The sequence below is a fragment of the Xenopus laevis genome, chromosome 2S, assembly GCF_017654675.1.
Source record: "Xenopus laevis strain J_2021 chromosome 2S, Xenopus_laevis_v10.1, whole genome shotgun sequence".
Lineage (NCBI taxonomy): Eukaryota > Metazoa > Chordata > Amphibia > Anura > Pipidae > Xenopus > Xenopus laevis.
Genome location: NC_054374.1, coordinates 38,532,431 through 38,555,448, shown reverse-complemented (window position 1 = coordinate 38,555,448; position 23,018 = coordinate 38,532,431). Strand labels below are relative to the sequence as shown.

The following is a 23,018-nucleotide window of genomic DNA, read 5'->3' as shown; positions in this document are numbered from 1 at the left end:
CATACACTCAAGCACCTGAGATGTCTGCTAACCCCATGCCATTTATAATAATCTACTCCAGGCATTATTTCTATTTCAAGTTATCAATTAGTGTAAAGAGGCAAACAATCCACTAATATAAAGTTGATATCTCTGCATGTACTGTACAAGGACATGTAGTCAGGTCTACAAAATATACAATATATTCATACATTCTGTGGCCTAACAGATGAGACCTAGTGCAATGGTATTATTAGATTCTATATATAGTTATTCAGGAAAAGGTCTCTTCAACTTAAGACTTTAGGGGATTTAATTGGCAAGGCATAAGGTCTGACCTCAGCTAACGGAAGGTGGATCAGTCAAAACGATTGAGCCACTAATGACCTTTTCAAGCAGTAAAACCATGGATATATATATATATATATATATATATATATATATATATATATATATATATAAATGGTGGGTAAGATCCTTGAGAGTCACAGTTGTATATCAGTGATCTACAACATTGCACAATCTTTTAACCACTTTGCTTAAAGCACAGGGTTATTTTTAAATTAACTTATATGATTTAATGTAGCAGAAACACTTAAATAATTGGAGTACATTTTCCAATACACTTCTGTAAGTTAGCCCTTACTTTAATCTAAAAACCCACAACTGGGGCTCATCTATTAAAACTCTGCAAATTTGCACCTGGGAAATAACAACCAGTCAGTAATTAGCAGGTAGAACAAAGCAAGAAAACATTTAATTGGTTGACATGGGTTACTGCACAGGTGCAGAGTAATGATGTGTGGGTCAGGCTAAAACCAAGAGATTGAGGGGTTTCAGGCCAACCTATTGCCCCTATGGGTGGGTTACAATGAATGGTGGGATGTATTCCCCATCAGCCCATCTCCAACCTCTCCAACTGTCCCAGTCCCTATATTGCTGTTGGGTTGCTAACTTATATACTCACACTTTCCCTGCCCCCTCCAATGCCATCACAAATGGGGCACATCAGGCCCAGGTACAGAAAATGGTGGTGGGCCAGGTTGATCTGGGCTTCTGTTAAGGGTGGGTTAGGGTCAGTGTGGTGTGAATCACTAGTGCAAATTTTACCAGTGTTGATAAATGAAACACAGTCAGATGTATCACTGTTGGATTTCAACTGTAACAGATGGGTTTGTTGGCATAGAAATAACTTCTTAAAACAACAAACAGGTGGGGTATTAGCAGGTGACATCTCTGTTCTTCCTTAGTAACTAATGTGCTGTGTGTACCCCATTCCTTCTAGATTGCAAGCACTGCTTATGGCAATCTCTCTCAATATAAAATGCAATATAATTGTGTGGAGTGTGATGCTAGGACAGGGAAAAGCCAACATCTTGTAGTACATTATATGCATCAGCATCATTACCCAGGGGGCCATGCATTAAGAATCAGTCTGCATGACATTCTCAGAGTATAGAGTTGACTTTCCCTTGTAGACAGGCATCATCAGTGTATGTCTGTGTCTGGGGGTTCACAGATTAAAAATCCCTGATTGAAACAGAGGACCAGGGGCTAATATAAACATTTGTCATGTAGGGCTGAATTCCAAACGTAATCAAATAACCATCTTTTATTTACCATAAAACCTAAAAAGCAGGGGCTCCTAAAATAGGAGGCCACCGTCTGAACACATGCAACATCTGTGCAAATATATTAATATGTATTTCCAAAATTCCGTGCTTCCCAGCATGTCCGCCTAAGTGTCAGGGTGCCTCTGGGCACTGAGAGATCAGGGTGCGCCTACCAACTTCAGCTTCGTGGGGGCTCACTTATAAACCCTGGGCAAATTTGCACCTGGGCAGTAACCCATAGCAACCAATCAGTGATTAGCTTTTTTCAGTCAGCTGCAGGTTGAACACTGAAAGCAATTGTCTGATTGGTTGCCACTGGCTAGGAGTAAATTTGCCCAGTGTTTATAAATGAGCCCCAGCGTTTTTTCTTGCAGTTAAATCACTTTTCCATGTGGAGTAGCAACTTGAAATATACTCACCTGCCGTCCACTTGTTGCTGCAGGTCTTGCACTTTCTTGCATATATCTGCAGCAGTCACACAGGTTTTGGCCACTTTCATGAACAATGCCGCCACTTTATCACTTCTTAGGAAGCCAGCCGCTCTCCTCTTCAGAAGGTGCAGAAGACATGCCTCTACCACACCTGTGAAAGAAGGATGGAATTATATTTATATGTAACTAACGTTTATTTATTTATTGAGCTGTAACCAGGGGTTCATGGCTAAAGCTAGTTGGAATTGGTTGGAATAGCTAGTGGTACAAACACACAATTCTCCCCGAATTCCCCGATAATCTCCCCGAACTGCCTTTGCGTGTCTTCCCGTCTGCTATAATCAAAAGTCGCCTGCGATAAAGCACACGCAGCGCTTTGTTTTTCCAAAGTTGCCCGAAGTTTGGGGAGATTGTCGCCCAGAAGAAGAGGCGATTAGTCGCCAGTCGACTAAATCCCCCCGAATCTGCTTGTGTGGACTGACCCATACACGGGCCGATAAAAGCTGCCGAGTCTGCAGTTTATCGGCCCGTGTGTTAGGCTATCCGACAGGCTTCCCCGATTGATATCTGGCCGAAAGTTGGCCAGATTTCAATCGGTCAGGGTAAAAAACCCCGAAACTGCTCGTTTCAAATGCATTCTGATCCAATTGTTGGCAACATCGCCAAACGAGCGGATCTCTGCGTCTATGGCCACCTTTACAATCCAAATTTTTAAAACTTACTACAGATATGGGATCTATTATCTTTGAATTCTTAGGACCTGGAATTTTAATGGATAATTTTGAGCACCATGTATTAAGGGCAATAAAAATGCATAGAAAAACAATAGGATTGATACTTTCATAATATTAGTGAGAATAAGGAAATCAGTCAACATACTGTACAGGTATGGGACCTGTTATGCAGAATGCTCAGACCTGGGTTTTCCAGATAGCGTCTCTTTCCGTAATTTGGATCTTCATACCTTAACTTTACTAGAAAATCATGTAAACATAAAATAAACCCAATAAGCTGGTTTTGATTCTAATAAGGAATCATTATCTCTTAGCTGGGATCAAGTACAAGGTACTGTTATATTATTAGAGAGAGATTTTTTAAAAATCTGGATTTTTTCATTATAATGGAGTCTTTGGGAGGCAGCCTTTCCATAATTCGGAGCATTCTGGATAACGGGTTTCCAGATAATGGATCCCATACCTGTATAAGAATTGGTTGCTTTGAATAGGATTCTATAGACAGTGGCATTCCTATATTTTGGATCTTTCTGGATAATGGATTTCTAGATACATATGCACAGGCAGCAGATCAAGGCTAGGAATTACACTTTTTAACAGGGCTAGGACATACAGTATACAATGTTTAACACAGGAAGCTCTTTGTATTAGCCAGGGATTTCAGGTATGACAAAGCTGCTGATTAATGTATCTCTGCACTAGTATGCAACATCTGGGGGCACATTTACTTAGCTCGAGTGAAGGAATAGAATAAAAAAAACTTTGAATTTTGAATGTTTTTTTGGCTACTTCGACCTTCGACTACGACTTCGAATCGAACGATTTGAACTAAAAATCGTTCGACTATTCCACCATTCCATAGTTGAAGTACTGTCTCTTTAAAAAAAACTTTGACCCCCTATTTCGCCACCTAAAACCTACCGAACGTCAATGTTAGCCTATGGGGAAGGTCCCCATAGGCTTTCTTAGCTTTTTTTGGTCGAAGAAAAATCGTTCGATCGATGGATTAAAATCCTTCGAATCTTTCGATTAGAAGAATTTAATCGTTCGATCGAACGAATTGCGGTAAATCCTTCGACTTCGATATTCGAAGTTGAAGGATTTAACTTTGACAGTCTAATATCGAGGGTTAATTAACCCTCGATATTCAACCCTATGTAAATGTGCCCCCTGGTGTTAGAGCAGCTAATGAGAATCTTCATATAGCTCAAGGTCAGGTTTAGTGATGGGCGAATTTATTCGCCAGGCGCGAATTTGCAGTGAATTTCCGCATTTCGCAGCTGGCGAATAAATTCACAAAATTGCAGAAAAAATTTGCCTGCGGCATCAAAACATTTTTGACCCTGGCGTCAGAATTGTCGCCAGCATCAAAAATATTTTGACACTGGCGTCAAAATTCACGTTTCGCTAATTTTTCGCCTGGAAATTTGCGGATTTTCCGGCGAAGCGACACTGGAGAAATTCACCCATCACTAGTCAGGTTCATTAATTCTTAATATCTCATAAGGGTAGGGGCACAGGGGGAGATTTGTCGCCTGCGATTTTTAAAAAGAGAGTCTTCCGATCGTCTTTGTGCAAGCGAAGATTTTGAGTGACTTTTGTTTTGGATCGATTTGTATCCCTTCTCCTACCACGCAGGAAATGGAAAACAACTACTGTGTACTATGTTGTTTTTCGCTCACTGTTTTGTACATACGCATAAGTATAAATTATATATTCTCACACACGCACGAAGGAGAGTGTTTTCTCTGCGTCTTGCCTCGAGCGTTTGGTAAAAGAATGGTGTTCCCACAGCACAACCTTTGCTATCGTCCTTACGTAACTGCGTCATTGCGCACGCATAAGAATTTGCATACTATTGCGTCTACTAATCTCTATGTGTGTGTGCTTGTAGGAGATTTCTGTACTTCTCTATGTACATGCTATTTCTGACAAATTGCTCCAAAAAGGGTCTCAGTGCGTTTTGGAACTAAAGGCGATTTCAAATCGCGCTGTGTACACAATGACTGGCGAGTTGCATGTAGAGACAAAACAAACGACTTGTCGCCAGAACTCACTTTTAAAAATCGCGGTTGACAAATCCGTGTGCCCCTACGCTAAAAAGGGAAAAAAGGCCATATATATATAGTTAGAAATCTATGAAACCAAACTATTAGAATACAGCATATGGACCTGCTGTATGTAAATCTTTTACTTAAATTAACACTTTTAATATTATACAGTGATTTTTGTGACGAAAACAAGAATGGGAAAAAAAAAATGACCTGGTATTTAATTGTTTTCTTAATCTTAATATGTACACATTGTACATGAACAAGTTTAGCCTGGAAATGAGAGAGTAGTTTTCGCACCTGAGATATAAAACCAGGATAAAAAGCTTAGGCTAGTGTTTGTGTTAGCTTTTATGAGAAGATTTTATAGCAATTATTGGATTGCATATTTACAGCACAAAGAAGGAAAGATTAAAGGCAGGTATCGCTGAGCAAACAATCTCTTAGTGCACATATTTACAAGAAAAGAGATAATAGTGCATTTATCCTTAACCAAATAATGAGACACATTTTTCCCCCACACTGAAAATGACTTCTATTGCAGCAAACCTTATGGCTTGGTTAAGGTTCATATGTACACTGTAAGTTTTGTGACTGCAACTGCAAAGTAACATATAAAAATCCTGATAAATCTCCTAGTGTGCAATGGTTTTGTTTACCGGGCAAGAACAATTTCCTAAGCATTCTTACTGCCAAGATGTTGCATTGTTGAAAACAACTACAGGCAAATGAACTCAGAAGGGCCTGTTTAAAAAAAGCATTAAAATGGGGAAGGCTGCCAATAGACAAGGCTGCCAACATTACCAAATAAAAATGTAACTTCGTCAGGAAGGTTTTATTCCCATATGTGTAACATTTATTTTCTTAGTTTTCCCTGTTTTCAGGAACTTCCTCTATGACAGCACCATGTGATTTCCTAAAGAAGGAAGGAGAACTTCTGTATGGCAAAGAGAGAGAGAAGAGGCATGACTACTTTTACTATCTGGTTATAATACGGTACTTATTGATGAAATACTTGCAACAATAGCATTCCAGTAATATTTTACTGGTCAACTGGATTTTATTATTTATTATTATTATTACTGCAACAACTGCTTCATCATCACTTTGAGTCTGGCAAATTTTATCAATAAAATGTAACTGGATCCAGAATAGGATGGGGTCCCCTGGTACAACTTGTACTGGTAAAAAACCCAATTTTATTAAATATACTTTAAAAACATCATTTTTATTTGGAGTGGATGTATAGAGCAGGGGAGTGCATGGCTCTACCCGTTTTGTGAGTGCATGGCCACTTCATCAGGCTTCTGATGAAGTGACCATGCAGTCATATATATTTTTTTTTAATTTAAATTTATATATTCTTACTTACATATTTCATGTATATATAAGTAAGAATAACAATAAAAATGCAGCTTTAAAATGAAAATTTCTGGCTCCAGATAACCAGCTAATAATTTAAGTTAATAAGCTCCAGATAAACCAAGCTAAAGTTGCTGGGCTGCACCAATTCACTAAATGAAACCTATGCAGCCATTGTAGCTGGATTTTCCATACGTCTCTGGATTTTTCAACTGATCTAGGGACACTATAACAGTTCAAAAAGAAAATACAGATACTTTATGAACTATAAGTATTCTCATGTAATTATCTAAAGTCTGCAGGAAAATGGTGTGGCACTTTAATGTCCCAACGATTAAAAGAGAATTAAATAATTGCCAGAATGTAGCAAATGCTGCATTTCAGCTTGTATTTTGTAACAGTTGACTGTGATGAGTCAGCCAATGCTATAATTGCCACAAAGTCAATTCTGTCTGCGGGATAGGGATGGGGTCGAGAATTTATGACGGATACTGAATCTTGTAAATTTCGCAAGCATATGGGCTTAATGAGTCACATAAGCAAACCTCGTGGCAAATTAGAGATGAAAATTAGCAAATTTCACACATTTCTTGATGAAAATGCCAATAATAGAAGAATTTGATGGCAATTCTGTGGTGTTCATCGCATAAAATCTACCCATCTTCTCAAAATAATAAACTCCCAAATAACACTGAGAAGATTAGGGTTATTCTGTACTATTAAGCATAATCGAGTTTTTTCTATGATTTTTTTGTGATCACATATAATCATGAAAAAACTTGATTCAGAAAAAGCCAACCATGTCAATTGAAGGAAACACTAAGGGGCAGAGTTATCAAGGGTCGAAGTGAATTCGAGGGAATTTTCGAAGTAACTTTTTGGATACTTCGACCATTGAATAGGATACTACGACTTTGATTCGAAGTAAAAATACTTTGAATATTCAACCATTCGATAATCGAAGTACTGTCTCTTTAAAAAAACTTCGACTTCAATACTTCGCCAAATTAAACCCGCCGAAGTGCTATGTTTGCCTATGGGGACCTTCTACGGCATTTTTCTACGTTTTTTGAAGTCAAAGTAAAATCGTACGATTCAAAGGATTTAATTGTTCGAACGATCGATTTTACCTAAATTAGATGAAAAAAGTTCGAATTCGATATTCCAATTTGAAGTATTTTCATTCGACCCTTGATAAATCTGACCCTTAAACACCAACACAAAAACACTCAAAAACAATGAAAATAGCATTGTTTTGTTCACTTTTTACAATTTAGACTGTTTAAGATAAAAGTCCACAGAATCTCGCCAGGTTTCGCTGGCAATTTTTTTATTCATATTGCTAAATCTCAAATTAGAGATTACTTTTTTTGCTGCTATTTTTTTTAAATCATAGAAAAAATGTGAGCTCAAATTTGAATACATTTCTTCTGAGACAAATGTTCTTTGTGAAAATTTAACTTGAGGAGACACTATATCCACGTTCTGCTTAATAGAGTATGACTGCTTAAAGGGGTGGTTCAGTCTTTAGGTTAACTTTTAGTAAGTTATAAAATAGGCCATTCTTACCAACTTTGCAGTTGGTTTTCATTATTTTTTTTTATAGTTTTTTAATTTTTAATTGTTTGCCCTCCACTTTTGTATCCCTCCCAAATGGATATCACTGACCCCAGCAGCCATAAAACTATTGTTCCATGAGCTTACAATTTTATTGTTGTTGTTGTTATAATTAATGCAACTGCCTGGTAATTGCTGGTGTAATTTCTGCCGTTTGACGTGTGGGTGATGCATCATGCATGCACCCTATTCTTTTGGCGCAACTGAACAGCGCCAATTGACTCAGGGTGCTGATGGAACGCTGGAGCTATTGCCTGGTCAGAAGGTGGTGGCAGAGCTCCATTCAGAACAAAAGATAAGAAGGACTGAGCAGCACTGAGCGCAACAATATCAAAGGAGCACATTCCAAAGTGACTGGTCATCTTTGTAAAAATTGATGAGAATAAATTTGCCAATGTTAATAGGATTTACATTTTGGTTTTATTAACAAAAATGCAGTTTTCAGTCCATGCACCCGGAATGGAAGTGCAATAGAAATCTTAAGCTCCTCTCTGTCTCTGACTGCTAACTAGGGGCATGTGTGTGAAACAGATCAATGCCTTCACTTCCCCTTGTTTTTCCTCTATCACTAGAGGGTTGGCGACCCCCCCTGCTTTGTCAGAGAGTGGGGAGCTAAAAATCTTTGCAACACTACCTTTCCAGGTAGGTACGGTATATGAAAACTGATGCATATTTGTAAATGAAACCAAATTGCAAATAATGTTTAAATGGGCAAATCTATTTATTTCCTTCAATTTTCGCAAAGGTGGACATCCCCTTTAATCAAATGTAATTTGTTTTGTGCTGACTCACTGTCAGGAAAGGACCGCAACTAAGCTTGAGAATGTACATGTGCTCTTAGATCTAATAGTAGAGACAGTGGTGATAATTTAAGAATGTGAGTGTTAAATTGCACCATGAACCTACCTTTAGCATTTTAAGGCACAGCAAACACTGGAAATGACACAAGGTGTAACTGGGCCCTATTTACAACAATGCGTACACACAGTTGTGTTGCTTTCAGTGTTACAGATACAACTGCAGTAGGTTGCATTATGGGAAAAACATGGCGATTGGGCTCCAAATTGCCCTTTACTCACTGCACTTTTTTTTTTAATTAACTAATTGCTGATGATTACTGTAGGAGACTGCAACAACAGAGCACCTATTTTGCAAAATAAGCCCAATAACATTTGTATGAAATATGTAGGCAGTGGAACAAAGGGTAATGTTTATTAAACCCTTAATCATTTGTAAAAGTTAATATCAGCATTTCTGCAATTGAAATGAATTCTAGTAGCAAAGCCACATCAACCTGATCTCTAATATAGAGAGGGGAAAGCAAGTTGTACATAATCTTGCAGAACCCCCTCCTTTTTCCAGTAATACCAATCCTGTTCAAGATATTGCGGTTATATTTCACTTTCTCTGGCACCAGCAATGTTCATTTGTCTCTATTGATTGTAATTTCCCTGGAGTTCATTTAATACCCAGTATAATCATTACTGTGTTAATATTTCAATACTGGCCACAAATGACACTGTATCAGTTCTAATTAGGAATATTTTGCTTAGTATTTTGCATAGTGTCTGAAGCCAGGAACCCTGCCATTTTTGCTTGTCTGCAATTGAGGTGTCACTGCCTTCTCCTTTATTGAACCAACAATGACAGGAATGAAATTAGAGGCAGCAAATCTTGAAAACACATTAAACTTATTGAAAAGTGCATTACATTGCATTTAGTAAAACATGTCAAAAGATGCATGGCTTGATAAAACCTGTAATATATGATACCACTTGTTCTACAAAGACAAACCCTATACACTGTGAACAGTGCAGCAGAATAAGTGCATTGCCTCTACACCCTTTAGCCCACTACTGAAGTTAAATTAATATTATTTCCCCAGTGTCATAATTATACAGTCCTTGATTAGCCATTTAAAAGCTCCTCACTCAATGCCAATGCATTGGCTACCACTGTTGGGACGGAAATAATATAAGGGGCAGTGCCAGACTTACCTTCCTGCGTACTAGGATTTTTCTTGGTGGGCCATGATGTGGGTGGACCCTTTGCCGTTTCTGGAGCATACACAACTAAGGGTCGAATATTGAGGGTTAATTAACCCTAGATATTCGACCCTCAAAGTAAAATCCTTCGACTTCGAATATCGAAGTCGAAGGATTTACTGCAAATATTTAGATGGAACGATCGAAGGAAAAATCGTTCAATCGAATAATTAAATCCTTCGAATCGAACGATTCGAAGGATTTTAATCCATTGATCGAAAGCTTAGAAACCTTATGGGGAAGGTCCCCATAGGCTAACATTGAAGCTCGGTAGGTTTAAAGTGGTGAAGTAGGTAGGCAAAGAGACTACTTTGAATATCGAATGGTCGAATAGTCAAACGATTTTTAGTTCGAATCGTTCGAATCAAAGTCGAAGGTCGTAGTAGCCTATTCTATGGTCGAAGTACCCAAAAAAAAACCTTCGATATTCGAATCCTTCACTCGAGCTTAGTAAATGTGCCCCTCAATCTTTTGTACCTTTTCTGAGTTCTGCTTGTGTTTTCCTTTATTTCCAGCAGTGAGACAGACAGGAAAGAATCTATTTTCTATTGCCACGGAAAAGCTGGAGAATCCAGGGAGACTGCTAATTATACAGGTCTGGCAGGGAGAGTTTCTCATGAAGAATTTATAGAGTGCAAATGAAAGAGCAAGAGCTAATAGATTCCCCAAACAACCATATAAACGGAGCTGTAAATAGCATGGGCATAGAGAGGCTTGGCCTACTGTCTATCTGTGTTATCATCTGCAGTCTGTCTGTGTGTATCCATTGCATCGCTGTTTTCTCACCCAGCAGTTACAACGAATATTAGCAATAATCCAACAAACACAATGTAACAAACAGAAGACACTGTAGATAGACCTTTAACAGTTCAGTTATATGTCTCTATGTATACAATCTTTCCCACAGACTTCAGTGAGCTTGCACCTAGCAGGAGAAATTATTTTAAAAAAAAAAAAACAGTATCGGATTTTCTGGTCGGCCCTTGGTGTACCATGGATAAGAAAGATATGAATAAGGAGCAGTAAAGGTAGGTGGGTGCATGATCTATGTCTTTTATTCTATTATTGTAACATAAAATGTATATTTGGACTTACATACATTAATGCAAGCGGGCATAATGCTTGTGATGCCTTAAACATGTCTGCGTGTCTTGCCTGGAAAATCAGAACCAACCTGAAAAAACACCGAACTTCTGTAATGTTGGTATGTGAAAAACAATAACCAATAAGCCTCCAGAACAATAACTAAAGTGTTGCAGGTACTAATACAGGTATGGGACCTGTTATCCAGAATGCATGGGATTTTCCCGAAAAGGGGTCTTTCCATACTCCATAACTTAAGTCTACTAAAAAAATATTTAAGTATTAATTAAACCCAATAGGATTGTTTTGACTCCACTACCGGTTTGTTATATCTTAGTTGGGATCAAGTACAATGGACTGTTTAATTTTTACAGAGAATTTTAAAAATGTGAATATTTGATTAAAATAGAGTCTATGGGAGATGGCCTTGCTGTAACTCAAAGTTTTCTGAATAACAGATCCAATACCTGTACATACCTGTACATTTTAGCATGTTATTTTACTTCTCATGTGCCAAAAATTACTGGGCATGGTATACTGTCTTTGTCTATGCCAGGTGCCCACTAGTGAATGTGAATGGCACAGTCATGTGCAAAACAATACCAGCAGTACAGGATAGTTTTCTAGTTAAAGCATGCCTCTTAAAGGAGAACTAAACCCTAAAAATGAATAGGGCTAAAAATGCAAAGTTTTATATACTGAACCTATTGCACCAGCCTAAAGTTTCAGCTTCTCAATAGCAGCAATGATTCAGGACTTCAAACTTGTCACAGGGGGTCACCATCTTGGAAAGTGGCTGCGACACTCACATGCTCAGTGGGCTCTGAGCAGCTGTTGAGAAGCTAAGCTTAGGGGTCATCAAGAATTGTCAAGAAGAAAATGAGGTTGGTGTGTAATATAAGCTGATGCTACAGGGCTGATTATTATATGCTGATGCTAATTGCACTGGTTTCTGTGCTGCCATGTAGTAATTATCTGTATTAATTACTAATCAGCCTTATATTGTGGCATTTATATTCTAAGGGGCACATTTATTTAGCTCGAGTGAAGGATTAGAATGAAAAATACTTTGAATTTTGAAGTTTTTTTGGCTACTTCGACCATCGAATTGGCTACTTCGACCTTCCACTACGACTTCGAATCGAATGATTCGAACTAAAAATCGTTTGACTATTCGACCATTCCATAGTCGATGTACTGTCTCTCTTTAAAAAAAACTTTGACTACCTACTTCGCCACCTAAAACCTACCGAGCACCAATGTTAGCCTGCGGGGACCTTCCCTATAAGCTTTCCTAGCAATTTCTGATCGAAGGAAAATCGTTTGATTGATGAATTAAAATCCTTGGAATCGTTAGATTCGAAGGATTTAGTCGTTCGATTGAACAATTTTTCCTATGATCGTTCGATCAAACTAAATGCGGTAAATCCTTCGACTTCGACATGGATTACATCTATGCATCATCACTATAACCCCAAAAATTAGTTTAGAAATAATTATGAGCCATATTTGAATTATTATTATTATTATCCATTTGGGGTTTCTAAACCATAGAGTAACCCTGACCTAAAGTCCCTGAAAAAACATGGCAAAACATGGTCTGCCCTGGGATCACTTTACATTCAGCACTATCTAGATGTGCTACCCTGAATAGAACATGTAGAACACTGAGTTGGCGGCTTGCCCATCCAGCTGGGAAACTGAAATAATCTTAGCAAAGCCCTACACAAGGTCTGTGACATTCCAAGAACAGCAATGAAAGCTGTCTATGTATTTACCACTTCAAAATGATGTAGCCTAGGTGCACTAATATCAGTGCTCTAAACCCCAACAGCCCTGTATCTGATGTTCAGCAGAATGCTCTATAAGCAAGGCAAGCACTGCAATATAGGTTCTGGGGTTAAGCCATTTATGCTTTATCACATACCTTTACTCTTTATCATGGGTATTTACTGAAATTAACATTTATGGGGATCATATCATATCACATGACCTAATGTATATGAGCCTGGCACTGAAAAGTGCACTCTCTCCAATTAACCTTTATCTCTGTGAGACTAATAGCTGCTTGATGACAGTTGCACTTTCTAGGAGAGGAAGTTTAGTAGCACATGTACTAAGGTTGTGCTAAAGTTGGTCCTTTGTGCTAAGCCAAGGATAATGCTTACCACTCTGTAACCCTAACCTCATCTGCCCAACTGCCTTATTTTTAGAATTACCTTGCTTGAGAGAAGCTGTGTTTATTATAGAAGTCTGCAGATATTGTGTTTGAGAAAATTAATTTAGAGTTTATTCATGTGAGCTTTATATTGTCAGCTCAATGGTTTCCTCTTGAATATTTCTCCAGTGACTGAGACACGACCGTCATTGATTCGGAACCGAAAGAACCTGCTTAAAGTAACATATCAGGTCACTGTTAATAAGGATGGCTCCTAAGAGGAAACCATTCGTCATCTTATATAAGTCCCTCAGCGTGGTGCACGCTCTCCATAAACCTTTGGTATTAGCTTGTCTGCATCTAAAAATCAATAGAAACGGATGCTTATTTCAGCTGTCAAGCCGCCTCGAACACCAGGATTTCTTTGTGTCAAATGGCATTAAAAAATGTTTCACATCTGAAATATAGCTGCTTACCTAGGTGTGACACATTCAGTGAAGCAATAATGACCCTTTCACATAGAAAACCCTTTTCAGTGAATGAGGAATGCCCAGCACAATCTAATACGAACTATTAGCACTGCACTTCTGCTAAAACATTCACTTTCCATGGGTTCCTGTGATTCATTTTTAATGAATAATGGTCCTGTTTTAATTAAACTAAAACTTCAGGTTAAGTTGCATATGTTCATATAGTCTAAAGTAGCTTTCATAAGACAGACTATTAAATAATGTTTATTTTATGTAACAAAATATGGTTCATTATTATTTGCTTGTATAGGTATGGGATCCATTATTTGGAAACCTGTTATCTACAAAGCTCCGAATTTGGGGAAGCCCGTCTCCCATAGACTCAATTTTAATCACATAGCTCATATTTTTAAAAATGTTTTCCTTTTTCTCTGTAATAATAAAACATTACCTTGTACTTCATTCAAATTACCATATAATGAATCCTTATTGAGGGCAAAACAATTCTATTTGGCTTATTTAATGTTTAAATCTTTTTAGCAGACTTAAGGTATAGAGATCCAAATAACAGAAATACCTCTTATCCTGAAAATCCCAGATTCTGATAATTCTGGAGAACAGGTACCATACTGTATCACTGAATTAATTCCTACTCGGGGACTGAAGGTAAAGAATTTTTTGCATACAGAGACTCTGGTGACTTTTGCGAATTACGTATTACGAATGTGCCTGAAAATGGTTTCTCAAGGAGCAACTAATAGGGATAAGGACACAATGACAATGCTACCATTACACCCAACACAAAATTCTGTTTATATCATTTCATTTTCTCTCTAGATGTTGCTCAACTACATAATCTGACACTTTTCTTTATAACATATGTTTTTTATTGAGAACACTTTTTGTATACATGAATGTCAAAATACGACAGAAATGTTACGCATAGAGACAGCATCAGACATTGATTACTGTGTATATGTGTCCATATGTTGACATATTAGGTAAAGGAAAGACATAAAGTTTTCCAGATTTCAAATTCAGTTCAACATGAAATCATGAGCACATCCAGTGAGGAATCCCTCCGTACCTGGTTGCTAGTAACTAACTTACAGAAAGTAAATGTTGTTAGTAGAAACAATTGATATGTAAAGGGAAAAGAGATTAATTTTACCCTTTTATAATGAATATAGTGGTGCTTTTGAGTTGGTAACCGACACACATGGGTCATCAGCTATATTCGGCCTTTACAAATCAATTATTTCTACTCATTAAAAACTACTGCTTAACCCTCAGCTTAAAGCCAAGCCTACAGTAGAAAAATATAAGATTCCATCCAGGAAATGCTATGTATGGTCTCGCTAGGTTACTGTGGGTGGTTCAGGAGGTAGTGTTAAAAGATCATTCTGCTAGGCTATCAGATCACAGTCTATACTAATTTCCTAAAGGATCTCAAAAGGAAATCAAACCTGTGCATGACTTCCATCAGCATGTGGTTTGGTTACCAAGAAGCCTAAGGTTTATGGGCTGTACCGCCTTCCACGGGTATTCTCACCAAAAAGCAACACCAAGTTACAAAGAACTGCCTCAAACCGCTTCTCATTATAGATAATAGGATTCATGGTGTATATTCCAATGTATCCCATCAACCTTTAATGCTGTATACTCAGGCTTTAGCAAGCCAAGTCCTTAAAGGGATCCTGTCATCGGAAAACATGTTTTTTTCAAAACGCATCATGACTTGGGGCAGCTGGGAAATTGACAATATGTCTAGCCCCATGTCAGATTTCAAAATTGAATATAAAAAAATCTGTTTGCTCTTTTGAGAAATGGATTTTAGTGCAGAATTCTGCTGGAGCAGCACTATTAACTGATTCATTTTGAAAAAAACAGTATCCCTTTAATCACTGGCAATTGCATTCATATACAACACAGCAATCTACCTCCCTTCTTCTAGTAGGCTGATTGTCTGCTGTTCTAGCATGTTTGCAGAGTAGATTATTAAATAAATAGCCTTTGAGTAGGCTGTTGTGCTTTAGGGTAAGGTCACACTGGGCGTTTCGGGGAGATATTGTCGCCTGGTGACTAATCGCCTTGTCTTTTGCGATTTTTCATTTTAGCCAGTGCAGAGTAAGGGAAGGTGTTCTGGGAGATTGTTTGCCGCAAAGATGAGGCGATTAGTCACCAGGCGACTAAATCTCCCCGAAAGCTCATTGTGACCTTACCCTTAAAGCCTAGGAAGAGCTGCATCTGGATTACAACCTTTCTAAACAAGTGTAGCCAATGAACCCAAGATACAATAGAACATCCCAGATACAAAATGTCTGTGTGTAGTGTGCTATTTCTCTATTAGCATTAGATCTACACTGAATTGGTTTATAAGAATAGGTGAGATCAGAGATGCTCTCATCTGATGCCAGCGTTGTCACATACAAATCCTAGCATTATCCGCTAATTACTAGCTGGTGGAAATGGTAGTCAATTCAACAAATATAAACTGTGTGCACTTAGATATAGACTTTAAGACTCTCGTTCTTCCAATAGGTATAATAAAAAACAAAAAATGCAGAATACAGAAGCACAAGCTTTGTCTTTGGAAAATATAAGAGTATGCTACGAGAAAGGCAATTTATTTTCAGTGATTTGATACCAAGGGACCTTTGACACTGCGTTGGCTTGTATATATAATTTCTGTATTCATAAACCTCTGCAAATATGGTTTTAAAGTTTTTAAAGTCCTGTTATTGCTACTTGTTATTAGTAATCTTTCTATTCAGGTCCTCTTCTATTCATATTCCAGTCTATAATTCAAATCAATGCATGGTTGCTTAAAGGGCACCTATCACATCCAAAATCAAACACATATTAACAATCTGACCAGTACAAGCTAAACACGTTTAATCAAACTACATATATCGTTTTTTGAAAAAACTGCAGGTTTTAAAAAAATCCCTTACTTTGTCAAATGGGTTCTTTCACTGAGGGAGGCCATACTGTGACTATAACAGAGACTATAATATGCAAATTTCAGGAGCATGCTCAGATTGTAGCACTGCTTTGAGTATTCTACCCAGAATGGCTTGTTTTAGTAAACTCCTCCACTAGAAGTATCAGGAGATTTCCCTATCTTGTCCCCTGCTGGTAAAGTTATTATGCAAATGAAGGACACACACTAACTTCCAGCAGGTGGCAGCACCACTGAACAGCAGCTAACACAGAGGTTTGGCTGATTTGAAAATAGCTTAGAAGGGTTGATAAGCAAGCAAGGAATTTCAACTGAGCATGTGCGAGATTTCAGAGCTACAGTTGGCTGGGAAGATATAGGTAGGAGGAGCCAGTGAAATCCAAGATGCCTGCCTCAGCTAGAACTGCAGGGGAGATCTTGCAGAAGATAGTGAGCTGATCATTTACATTATACAAACAATTCTAAAAATCAGATTTCTTGAACTTTCACATAGTTAGTAAATGATTTTGGTCATGATTGGTGCCCTTTAAATAGCAATCTGGAGAGCTTTTGCATAAAAGGTTAAATAACTCAAAAACCGCAAATAATAAAAAATGAAAACCAATTACAAATTGTCTCAGAATCAGTCTCTACATCATACTAAAAGTTAATTCAAAGGTGAACAACCCCTGTAATGGAGAACTAAACCCTAAAAATGAATAGGGCTAAAAATGCCATATTTTATATACTGACCTTATTGCACCAGCCTAAAGTTTCAGCTTGTCAATAGCAGCAATGATCCAGGACTTCAAACTTGTCACAGGGGGTCACCATCTTGGAAAGTGTCTGTGACACTCACATGCTCAGTGGGCTCTGAGCAGCTGTTGAGAAGCTGAGCTTAGAGGTCGTCACTAATTATCAAGCAGAAAATGAGGTTGGCCTGTAATATAAGCTGATGCTACAGGGCTGATTATTAAATTAAATTCTGATGCTAATTGTACTGGTTTCTGTGCTGTCATGTATAATTATCTGTATTAATTACTAATCAGTCATATACTGTGACATTTCTATTCTATGTGTACTGTATATTTTGAGTCAGTCCCTAAGTTTAGTAAGTGACAGCAGCACATCAGCAGAAAAGAAAATGGGGAGCTACTTGGGCATCTTTGGAGACACCGATCTTTACTGCTAAAGGGCTGTGGGTGCCTTGGGCTGGTACAGAAACCCAAAACATAATGTACAACATTTCTAGCTACTTCTTTAGTTTAACTTTCCATGTCCTTTAATGGTTGTCAATTTAACCTCACATACATAAAACAAAAGTGAAGACAAAAGAAGAAAAGGTAAGAAATATAAAGGAAGCGAGAGTGAGCCCAGCTGGTCTGTTTTAAGCCCCACAAGGAGGGCATTAAATAGGCAAGGGTATCTGTGTACACCTTGGGGTTTGACATTCCAGCCATGGGCCCCAAATTCCTTTAAATTTATCAGGGTTTTTACTTAGCCAGGAAACTCAGAGAAGGAGGCGATACTGCCGTTCACTGCAAAGTAAGATTACTGTAGGTAGTTTTGCACAATTACACCTAGGAAGGGTTCCCACAATCCCCAGAAGACACATGCTGGAAGATAAAATGTTGGGAAGATCTAGTGTGCACTCTTGCAAATTCACTAACAGGCGAAAATTCGCCAGCGATGGCTTTGCACACATCGCAACACTTCGCCAGGCGTAAATTCGCCTGGACAACGATAATTCACGAAGATCCGAAGTTGCGCACAGGATACCGAACGCTAGTGTTGGCTAATTAGCATACGGCGTGCAGTTAATGTACAATGACCGTATATGCTGCAGCAAATACATTACTCTACACAAGGCCAGAGAACCTTAATAAAATTATATAAAAGTTGTTATAATGCCCAACACATGTGCCCACAGTATAGTTTAGGTGCCATATGTTAGCAAATGTAGGGGGGGAAGGAGGATACCCGAAAAAAAAATTTACAATCTTTTTCAGTCTATCACCCTTTAAATAGGAAAAAACCCCAGCGTTTTTTGGGACTTAGAAAAATTTTAAACTGTTTTTTGATGAAGTCCTATCTACTCTATTGCACTTCGCCTGGTCTGAGGTGGTGAAGGCAAGTCTGGCGATAGAGGTAAGGGTCAGTAAAATCAAAAACTTTCACCAGACCGTAAATTCGCCAGTTACCGTTAGTAAATTGGCGAAGTGCCGAAATTTTCGCCACCTTACACATAGATTGATATTTCTTTTTGTTGGTCATTTGACCTGTGAACTGAATGTTGTATATATACCAGAGAACACCACAGCTTCATTGTAATCAGCTTGAAAAAGGAACTAACATGTTCTGAAAGCTTGCTATGATTATATTAGTTAGCCAATAAAGGTATCACCTTTATACTACTTTTGTTATTTTTTTTATATATTTCAAAAGGGTTGCCCTGTAATACATTGCACACAAACACACAAGGGACCTCTACCATTAATTAAAGCTGGACTTGCTAGTAATTCCAGGGCTCCCTAAGCAACCTGTATCCATCAACGCAACTGCCAAGTGAATTGGTCATGGTGGTGATTTGCATTAAGATGCAGTATGAAAAGCTTGCTCTGTAATTTGTGTGCAATTTGCCAAAACAGATTCTAATTTGTATCTGTATTTGTACATCCCATGCAAGTTGTGGTGGATGCTACTTAATGAACACCAAACAAATACCTTTGTGATTAGTGTCAACGCATCCTCAATTTCACGGATTGCTGTTATGCTTGTATTTGTAGATTAGTCCTATGGTAAATTTTTCAAAATAATCAATATTTTACTTGTCTGTAATATAACTAGATGATTTAACATCACTGGCATTATACTGTGATTTTAAATGTGGTTTAACGCAGGGATATTACAAAAAGACTGAAGCACACTCACTCAATTAACCCAGAGAGAGACACTCTTGTGTGGAGTTGTTTTTGAAATAATCTATGATTATGGCTATGCAATTTGCATTCGAAATGTCACATATGCCTATTATGGCATTAAAAAGCTGCTGTAAAATAACAGGCCCGCTAAGGCATTTAAATCAGGGAAAGTTATAGTTATAAAGCTCTAATCACAGCTGCGAGCTGATCTAAATGTAGTGGTGTTCCCATTAGCTGGCACCCCCTGTCATGCTTGCGTTTCATCGTCAAGGAAAAGAAGAACAAGGCATACACATTATTCATGGATCGCCAACAATAAGCATATTATACATGGACCATAGGTTATCCCTTTGTTTCTTCTTAGGTAAAGATCACGTTTTTGTTCCTGACATAATAGAGCAATGAATACAGCTTGAGTACTGTATATGGACATTTCCCTTTATCTCATAAATACGAACAGATTCTGAACACCTAGCAACAATTAAAACTACTCCAGAAGGATTGGTAATTACCAAATATATAAAAAATATAAAAAGCACCAGACTCTCAATTAGGGTAGGGGCTCCCTATAGTGATGTTCGAGTTGACCACTGGTTGGGCGTGTATTGGTTAAAATTTGGCCAACCATTGCGAGTTAGCATTGGGTGCAGGTCAGAATGGGGAAGTATACTCCTCCACTGCTCGCAAAGTTTCCCAGTCTTGGAACCAGAGACAGCACAGAGGTAGCGTAAAGACCGAGAAGATGAGGGTACAGGTTGGGCATGGATCCTACAATGGTAACATTTTGCAGGTTCGGGCTTAGTTTTTCCTGACCCCGCACATCTAGCTCCCTGGCATTGCAGGAAGGCTGGGGTTTCTTCCACTAAACAGAATTGTCCAACATGTAGCCCCCAAGCAGTTCCTCAAACATCTGTGGCTGTTGGTGGGACTACTATGATGTCCAGAGTTCCAGCCCAACAATAGCCCATGCTCAGTGGAAATATCCTTTTTGCTCTAAGCTATTACCAGCCCTGAAGAGCATCAAGGGTAGCTTATAGCAGGATACACAACAAAAATCCCACTGATTGGTCTGGAATTATGTTTGCTACAGAAAGAAAGCTAAGATTCGTCTTGAGTATCATTCCCGAAAAAAGTGATAAGGAAACTGTGATGGGAGGGCTCTCAAGCACTATTCTACACCAACATTCACATCAGAGTGCTCAGGAGAAAAAGAAGATGCATTCAATTACACAAATCTTATTTGCATTATTCATAATGCAGCCAACAAATAAAGAGTAATGTGTTGAAATTACACAGCTCTAATAGTGCAAGGAATACTAAATCCTGTGCTGGATAGTTCCATCTAAAGAGATTCTGTAGCTAATTTCTTTCAACTGCAAATAACACATGAACATTTACATCAATATTTAAATATGTTGCACAAGGGGATCTGGCAATTCCTACTTATTATTTTTTTTTATAAATGAACCTGAAGAACTTAAAATAAACTATTAAAAAATAATAATATTGCATAAAACATGACTGATAAATAGCAATGCCCTCTGAAAGGTTCGGTGAAATCGTTCTTGCAGTGCATTTTACTTTATTTATTACATTATATCATTAAGAGATTAAGATGTTAATAAAGCTGGGAATGAAGTCATAATGGGATAGGGGCACATTATTGGGCCCCATACACAGTCCAATAAGATTCTGATGTTGTCTGTCGGCAGATTTTATCTGCCTGTGTATGACCACCTTAACACTATCCTGGATATCACTCCAGGATTGAGAGACAGGTTCTGGTTAGCTACTAAGCAGCCTTAGCTCCACCGAAGAGAATAAGAAGGCTTAAGATAGGTGTACTACCCAGGAGTAGGGACCAAGTGTACGGACTTAGGGGTATAACTGTCCTACTTAGCTTCGTAATTTTTTTAAATCGGTTACACAAAGGGATCTGACAACTTCCTACCTGAACAACTTAAAATGAAATATTCAAAAATAATAATATTGAATTATTAATAATATTGAATTGAATTTAATATGTTTCATTAGCACAAATACCTTTGCAAACACCTTTGCGAATGTTAGTGACCATGTTTGCACAATTTTTTACTGATTAAATATCTCAACAACTTCCTTGCAAAGTTTGCAACCAAACTACTTTTGTGAACGTTCGCAATCCCAAACCATTTTTTGCAATAAAATATTTTAAAAAACTCCTGAGAAAGTGGTAAAGGTTCACAATATGCAATTAAGATTCACAATGCAATAAGAGCCTAACAAAGAAAATTACATTGCGACAGGCAAGTTTTTATTCTTGGTGAATTTTATTACAGGACAGCAGCTTCCTGAGTGACAGCATGCTTGAGGCGAGCCACGAGCAATGTTCTAATAGGCTGGAGGAAAAAATGGAAACAGTATCTCAGCCTAGATCATTTCCAAGTCCCCCAAGTGCAACTTAACTCAGAAAGTTGCTCTTAACGAGTCAATGCTGTCCTCCCTCAGATGGGATTTTTAAACCCGCCCAATTTATTTTCGGAAGATGTCAGCCAGATACCAATTGGGGAAGCCCGTTGGAGTGCCCCATACACAGCCCAATAAGCTGACAATGTTGTCTGTTGGCAGCTTTATCTGCCTATGTATGGCCACCTTAACACTATCCTGGATATCACGCCAGGAGTGAGAGACAGGTTCAGGTTAGCTAGAGTCAGCAGCCTGAGCTCCACTACAGAGAATAAGAAGGATTAAGGTCCTATGAGTACCACCCCAGAGTAGAGACCAAGTGTACAGAACTGTCCTACTTATCTTTCACTTAGGAGGCCCAAAGCTGGGAGTAAAGGTGGTCATAGACACACCAATAATATCTCACGTAACTTTGATTAGTATAATATTCGGTGCGTCTATGGCGGGAGACAGGCTGACCGGTATCGTCAGAAGACTTGGATCGTCAATTGGGCTGGTCTGAAAATTTTGATTGGGCACCTTTGAAGGCACCTGAACATTGGCCACTGTTAGTGCTGAATCGTCAGATACAGGTAGAATTCTATTGTTTCTACCTGTATATCTGACTATTCAGCTCTAACAGTTCATATTGAAAACAACAATCGTAATTGTCTATGGCCACCTTAAAACTTTCAGGTTGACTATACATAGTCTAATGATTGGTGCCTGTGCTGTAAGTATATGCTTAGCAACTGTGCTGCAGTCATCTGCATTTATCGCCAAGTGCTCTCAATGTGTTTCTGCCAGTAAACAGTTATTGATTGTTTTAAGAACCACTGGTGCCTTTTTATTAAACTATGCTTATGCACGTGGGAAATTTCTACAGTTCAGTAACAAAGCACTATATTGTTTATATCTGTGCAAATACATAAATAAAGATATATCAGCATGGGGGAGGTTCATAGGTAACATGAGGTGGAAGGGGGCCTGTGGGTACACTAAGTACCTGAAACACCATTTCTCCTGCTCAACAGAGTCTAACTAGACTCAAAAAGCAACAACCTGATTGTCAGGGTAACTTGATAAGCTATTAAACCAGATTCATATAGGGAGGCAGCTGTGTGATTTTTTGGGTTCGGCAAAATACTGAAAGTATCACTGGGATTCAGTCTGTGTGATGCTTAAGAGA

The 23,018-nt window shown here is 38.3% G+C and overlaps 1 protein-coding gene across 2 annotated transcripts in view; it reads right to left on the bottom strand.

The window, feature by feature from the left end:
- The window catches only part of LOC108709348 (small G protein signaling modulator 2), a 169,976-nt gene that overhangs the window by 50,100 nt on the left and 96,858 nt on the right, over positions 1 to 23,018 (bottom strand). For both annotated transcript variants that reach the window (XM_018249111.2, XM_018249110.2), the window contains exon 3: positions 2,012 to 2,174. In XM_018249111.2, the coding sequence (XP_018104600.1) occupies positions 2,012 to 2,174 (163 nt within the window). The remainder of the gene's footprint in view (positions 1 to 2,011; positions 2,175 to 23,018) is intronic.